The following is a 6818-nucleotide window of genomic DNA, read 5'->3' as shown; positions in this document are numbered from 1 at the left end:
ACAGACATCTGGAGATATGCAACCTATTAAAATCTATAATTAGTTGATATATTTCATTATAAATGAACTTTGCTTTTATGGGGAAATATTTACTGAATGGAATGTTTTTATTTTTTTCTTTAATATATATATATATATATATATTAATTTTTTTTTGGACGGGAAACGACTGAGCTCAGGTTTCAAGATTAAAGGCCTTGTGTGTGGGTGTAGAAGAGGTGAAAACGATGCTAAGGATGGAAGGCTCACGTGGTTTGGCTTCCAAACAGTGTATCAACGTGGAAACAAGGGGTTGGAAGTAAATTGTAAAACAGGTGACACGCTAGTGTGGGAGGTTTGGTCAAACATATAAGTATTGTCAACAGCTGAGCACCGGAGCACTAATCATCTTTTAGACGAAGGTATGTGAATGTTTTTGTTTCTTACCTGTTTAAGGTGTACTGCTGCTGCGCATTTACCGGAGCAACGTGAGCGACTTTTAGTTATCGTCGATACAAAGTTGTCGCGTATAAAACTTAAAAACTTATTTCTTTCTTTTAAAAAAGAAAGTTTAATGAGCTCAGTATGGCTAAGAAACTTTATCATATCGATTAATAAATCGATTGTCACATTTAACTTAAAACCTGTCGAGCTAATTTAAATAGTAATAATAATAATTATTATTATAGGCTATAATAATCTATACTTTAACTCTGGTATGTGTGTTTGTACCGTAAAGGTCTTGTTCAAAAACATCACTCACTTTTAGAAGTTTGAATAGTCTGACTCCAATCAACGATCATTCTGCTCAGCTTCAACTATAGGGGTGTTATGTTGTATGGATGTTATTTGCATTGTGTGTGTCATGTTGTATTTATTTTGTGGGATGATGAGGGACACTCAGTTCAGAGAATGTGGCCAAGTATGCACTGTTGTGTTTCTACAAGCATTTGTCTTCTGTGGCCTGTCTTCTGTAGCACAAGCTAAGAGAACTCTTTATATGTTATTATTTGTTATTTGATATTAAATGATCACTGTATTGTGCTAACACGTGACTATACAATCAACACTTCGTAGCTTTACTGTTTCAGTAGTGGAGATGGAATGTCAATTCTCTGAGTACACACATGACTTTTCACAACTCCTCCTAGCTTTCTCTTGACCAAAGAACATCATCAGTCTTGGTTTATGTCAGGTAGTGACTTGCTGTGACTTGTCCTTATATTTGAAGCTCCAGCTCACAGGTGGGGTTGCTGATGTTGGCATGCAGCTACTCAGTAAATTTCCATTAAAGGACGTACCAAATATGAATTGAATCATTTTCTGATTTTTTTTGAGTTATTGTCCTAATAATAATAAAAAACAAAAGAATGAAAGAAAGAATTTTGTTTTATTTTATTTACACCTTTTGAATTGTTAAATATTTTTCTTAAACGATTTTTTATTATTATTATTATAAATACAAGTGCTTTTCTAATGTGGCATGTTTTAAACTAGAGTTTTTTTGTTTGTTTTTGCTTTGTCAAGAGTAAATGTTTTGTATCAGACTTTTGTCATATTGGGCACCTACTGTCTGTCATTAACCCATTGGGCTGATAATGATTTCCATTAAGAGGTTCACTGCTGTATGCTGATAAACAGAAGCTATAGTTCTTTAACAGACATCTGCTGGAGCTCCAGCATTCATCATCAGAACAGAATGAAGCACTTGCGATATCAAATAATAATATAAGTGTGTTACAGCATTAAACAAATGCAATTAATGACATGCATTGGTTTCTGTGTTTATTCTCAAAGAGAGACTACTTGAACTGTTTTTAATTTTAAAGTTGTGTGTTCCACATTCAATGCCTCTATAATCCCAATAACCGTTTTTTTTTTTTTTTTTCTCTCTCTCTCTATCTTCTGAAGATCAGGTCTCTTGTGTTGGTGGCAACATGAGTTGGAGCTTCTTAACACGCTTGCTTGATGAGATCTCCAACCATTCCACATTTGTGGGAAAGATCTGGCTGACACTCCTTATTATCTTCCGAATCGTTCTGACAGTGGTAGGCGGTGAGACCATCTATCAAGATGAACAGAGCAAGTTTGTATGCAATACTGCACAACCCGGTTGTGAAAATGTATGCTATGATGCATTTGCCCCTCTATCACATGTCCGATTCTGGGTTTTTCAAATCATTATGATCACCACTCCGTCCATTATGTACCTGGGCTTTGCCATGCACAAAATCGCTCGAATGGCTGATGACGAATACCGACCACGCAAGCGCAAACTGATGTCTATGGTTCATCGAGGTGTGAGCCGTGACTATGACCAGGCTTACGAAATGGATGATGAAGTTCCCATGATCTTGGAGGAGATTGAGCCCTCTGAAAAGGATAGTAAAGTGGCAGCTGCAGCCAAGTCTGCCCCTGCATCCGATACTAAGTCTGCGAAGCATGACGGTCGTCGTCGCATCAAGAGAGATGGTCTCATGAAGGTGTATGTGCTGCAGTTGATCTCTCGCATTGCCTTTGAGGTAGCCTTCCTTTTTGGGCAGTATGTTTTGTATGGTTTTGAAGTTGCGCCATCGTACATTTGCACCCGAAGCCCATGCCCACACACTGTGGACTGCTTTGTCTCACGTCCAACTGAAAAGACCATCTTCTTGGTCATCATGTATGTCGTCAGTATACTCTGCCTGGCGCTGACTGTGCTGGAAATCCTTCATCTGGGAATTAGTGGTGTGAGGGACACTCTTCGTAGTCGATCGACTCGGAGGCTCCCCGTACACAGGTCATCCACATCCACTATCTGTCACCGCCTTGCCAGTGCACCCCCGGGATATCAGGCTGTCCTGAAAAAGGACTCCACTGGCAAGCTTAAGGCTGAATTCGCGGGAGAGTCGGGACGGGAGTCATTGGGTGATGCCAACACTGGTCTACAAAGACACCTGAAAATGCGACATCTGGACCAGGCCTACCACCATGAGGATGTTGGGGCTTCACGCAGCAGTGGTCCAGACTCTAACAGCATTGCTGTTGAGCAAAACCGGCTCAACCTAGCTCAGGAGGGCTATGTCAGCTCCAAGGAAAAAGGTTTGTTTTGGGCTACACCTTTTTTGACATTATGTTGTATGTAAGTACGTATTGGAAATTAACTCCCACCAAAAGTGGATGGAAATCGACCATCATGGGGGTAACGCTATTAACTCATTAAGGAAAAGTGTGGTCACATTTACCATTGCTCTGCCAAATTTTGTTGGCAAAATCCAGTCATTTCAATTGGAATTTTTCGCCAGGGCAAAAAAAGTTCACCACGTAGATTTTACTCTTGTTAGATTTTACGAAAATGTAAAACTTAAAATAGATTAACAGAAAGATTTTTTGTTTGAAATTGACAGTGGATCTTTTTTTTCCCCATAATAGTATTTGCTGAAATATTGCTAATGTGTCCACACATTTAGCCTATCACGTTGCATTATCAGAGCCTCCAGACTTTGCAAGACAATTCACTACCGCAACTGTTTTATAATGGAAGTCACAGAAAATGTTAAGGCTGGTAGGATACAGTATAATGAATGGTAATAATAATAATAATAATAATAATAATAATAAATATGTAATTTTATGATAAATTTAAATATGCTTTGGGTTTATTTTCGTTATGGATGGAAGTAAAAAAAAATAAAAAATAGCAAAATTGGCTGGTGAATAAGTTATATTTAAACTCTTCTGTTCATAAGATATAAAGCATTAATTCCAGTCAGATCTGAAGTGCAGCTCGTTGTACAGGAAATTGCTATCTTTTAATGTGATTTTTGTGCACAATTTATTTTTTTATATTTAATAATATATATATACTTTTTCCTTTTCTGTTTTTAAAGAGGGTCATGCTTGAAGAGACTAACAGCTTTCCAACACCTGGCTGTGATGTTATTTTTGGTGGGCAGTTGTTGACAAGATTTCCGGTTCATCTTGCATTGAATACTCTAACTCAAGGCTGGGATATTATTGACATGATTTTGTGTGCTCCTCTAAATGCATATCAGAAGAAGTATTACTAACAGTATTAAAACCATAGCTGCCAAAGTTTAAAGACTAGAGAAACACCAGCTCTTATAATCCACATTACTGTACCTTTCTTTACCAAGAAATTATATTTGTTTATAGTGTATTTTAACAACAGCATGAGAACAAAGACCATTTCCCTGTGTTGGTGAAGATATTTATGAATACTGTTCATTGTTATCAGTTTTAGCAAATCAGTATTGATTGAAGCCTTTAGCCAAAGTTCACAGATCATCCTGTTCAGATTACTACAATGAAATGAAAGCTGTATTTGTCTTTGTCTGGAAAAAAACAGAAGTGTTTTGTAATGTTGCTTTTTGATTGGAGTAAAGTCCTGTGTGGTCTAATATTTTTGGAACATTTTCCTGTATGTAAATATCGTTGGTTGTGGGAAGACATTTTTCGAACCGTAACAAGGGCACAATAAATGTCTGTTTGTCTTGTTGATATGCATTTTGAGGATTTTGTATTTAGAAATTTTGAATAAAGTTATGGCAATACATGTGCATCTTACCACATTTACTATATATATAAGAACCTGGAAAACTGAATTGTTTATTATTAGGTGTCATGCTTTGTATTACTGTTAAAAAAATAAATAATTTATGCAACATACTATTGCATTACTTCATATGCAAAATACCTGTGGTTTACATGGGATTTATGGGAAATGACCGTTAAAGGCAGTTCATCATTAAATTCAGTGATTTCATCATCTCAGTTTATTTTAAATAGTGTCTGTGCAATCATTTGCTATCAAGTCAATGATATAGCTGTAAATGGAGTGTCCCCAACTAAGCAAGCCAGAGGCGACAGCGGCAAGGAACCAAAACTCCATCAGTGACAGAATGGAGAAAAAACCTTGGGAGAAACCAAGCTCAGTTGGGGGGCTATTTCTCCTCTGACCAGACGAAACCAGCAGTTCAATACGAGGCTGCAACAAAGTCAGATTGTGCAGAAGAATCTATTTCCTGTGGTTTTGTCTCTGTGGTCATCTGAGACGAGTTCTTTACAGGGGATCTGTATCTGGGGCTCTAGTTGTCCTGGTGTCCGCTGTCTTTCAGGGCTGTAGAAGTCCTCTCTAGGTGCTGATCCACCATCTGGTCTGGATACATACTGGATCCAGGTGACTGCAGTGAACCTCTGATCTGGATACAGACTGGATCTTATGTTAGCGTAGATGCCATTCTTCTAATGATGTAGCAAGTACATTAGGTGTTATGGGAAGTGTTCCCGATTCCGATTTACCTAATTAATGCAGCCTAAAAATCGTTTAACGGATTTGGATATTAGAAAGCACTTTAGTGTGTTATGTGTAAGACAGGTTAAAGAGACGGGTCTTTAATGTAGATTTAAACTGAAAGAGTGTGTCTCCCTCCCGAACAATGTTAGGCAGGTTATTCCAGAGTTTAGGCGGCAAATAGGAAATGGATCTGCTGCCCGCAGTTGATTTTGATATTCTAGGTATTATCAAATTGCCTGAGTTTTGAGAATGCAGCGGACGTTGAGGATTATAAAGTAACAAGAGCTCATTCAAATACTGAGGTGCAAATCCATTCAGCGCTTTATAAGTAACAAGCAGTATTTTTAAAACTATACCATTAACACCTCAGTTTTTTTTTTCGGAATTTAGCAGTAAGAAATTACTTGCCATTGTTTTTATATCGACTATGCATTCCATTAGTTTTTCAAATTGGTGTGTTTCGCCTGGCCATGAAGAAATATAGAGCTGACTATCATCAGCATAACAGTGAAAGCTAACACCATGTTTCCTGATGATATCTCCCAAGGGTAACATGTAAAGCGTGAAGAGTAACGGCCCTAGTACTGAGCCTTGAGGTACTCCATACTGCACTAGTGATCGATATGATACATCTTCATTCACTGCTACGAATTGATGGCGGTCATATAAGTACAATTTAAACCATGCTAATGCACTTCCATTAATGCCAACAAAGTGTTCTAGTCTTTGCAAAAGAATGTTGTGGTCAATAGTGTCAAACGCAGCACTTAGATCCAATAGCACTAATAGAGAGATACAACCATGATCAGATGATAAGAGCAGGTCATTCGTAACTCTAAGGAGAGCAGTCTCAGTACTATGATACGGTCTAAATCCTGACTGTAAATCCTCACAGATACCATATTTCTCAAAGAAGGAATATAATTATGAGGATACTACCTTTTCTAGTATCTTGGACAGAAAAGGGAGATTCGACATCGGTCTATAATTAACTAGTTCTTTGGGGTCAAGTTGTGGTTTTTTGATGAGAGGCTTAATAACAGCCAGTTTGAAGGTTTTTGGGGACATATCCTACTGACAATGAGGAATTAATAATGGTCAGAAGAGGATCTATGACTTCTAGAAGCACCTCTTTTAGGAGCTTAGATGGACTAGGGTCTAACATACATGTTGTTGGTTTAGAGATGAATTACAAAGTTTACATCTTAACAAAAGAATAGCACTTTGACAAATATGTGTGAAATGTAGACTCATATTAAATGAAGACTGTTATTGTTTGATTAATATTTGTTTTTTATGACCTCCTTTACTAAATGAATAAATTACTCCAGGGCTGGGTCCTAGAAATTCCTGTTAATACCTGTATTTATTGGATTCCGTCTTACAGTGGTTGTCATGTTGATATTAGACAAAAATCTAAATCCATGGGTGCATCAGTGCACCCATGGGTGCATCAGTGCACTACAACTCTGTTTGATGCCTCTTAAAAAAGGAAAGAAAGAAAAAATATTTCCTTTGTTTCTTACCCTCAGCATTTTTTCTT

General features: G+C 37.4%; 1 protein-coding gene across 2 annotated transcripts; it reads left to right on the top strand.

Annotated features, from left to right (window-relative positions):
- The first annotated feature begins 256 nt into the window (after positions 1 to 256).
- gjc4a.1 (gap junction protein gamma 4a.1) lies at positions 257 to 4652 on the top strand. 2 transcript variants are annotated; one of them, XM_026262807.1, is made up of 3 exons: positions 257 to 401; positions 1896 to 3060; positions 3849 to 4652. In XM_026262807.1, exons 2-3 carry the CDS (start codon positions 1917 to 1919, stop codon positions 3860 to 3862), a joined length of 1158 nt encoding a protein of 385 aa, XP_026118592.1. In that variant the 5' UTR covers positions 257 to 401; positions 1896 to 1916; the 3' UTR covers positions 3863 to 4652. The 2 variants fall into 2 exon arrangements, with proteins under 2 accessions (XP_026118592.1, XP_026118583.1); XM_026262798.1 differs by having other exon boundaries at positions 1891 to 3060; positions 3849 to 4651.
- The last annotated feature ends 2166 nt before the right edge of the window (positions 4653 to 6818 follow it).

The sequence above is a fragment of the Carassius auratus genome, chromosome 6 (assembly GCF_003368295.1).
Source record: "Carassius auratus strain Wakin chromosome 6, ASM336829v1, whole genome shotgun sequence".
NCBI lineage: Eukaryota > Metazoa > Chordata > Actinopteri > Cypriniformes > Cyprinidae > Carassius > Carassius auratus.
The sequence above is the reverse complement of the archived record's forward strand: the minus strand, read 5'-3'. Positions and strand labels throughout refer to the sequence as shown.

What these genes read in the sequence shown, in the direction of transcription:
- gjc4a.1 (XM_026262807.1), top strand. Translation starts at nt 1,917, where the DNA reads ATGAGTTGGAGCTTCTTAACACGCTTGCTTGATGAGATCTCCAACCAT.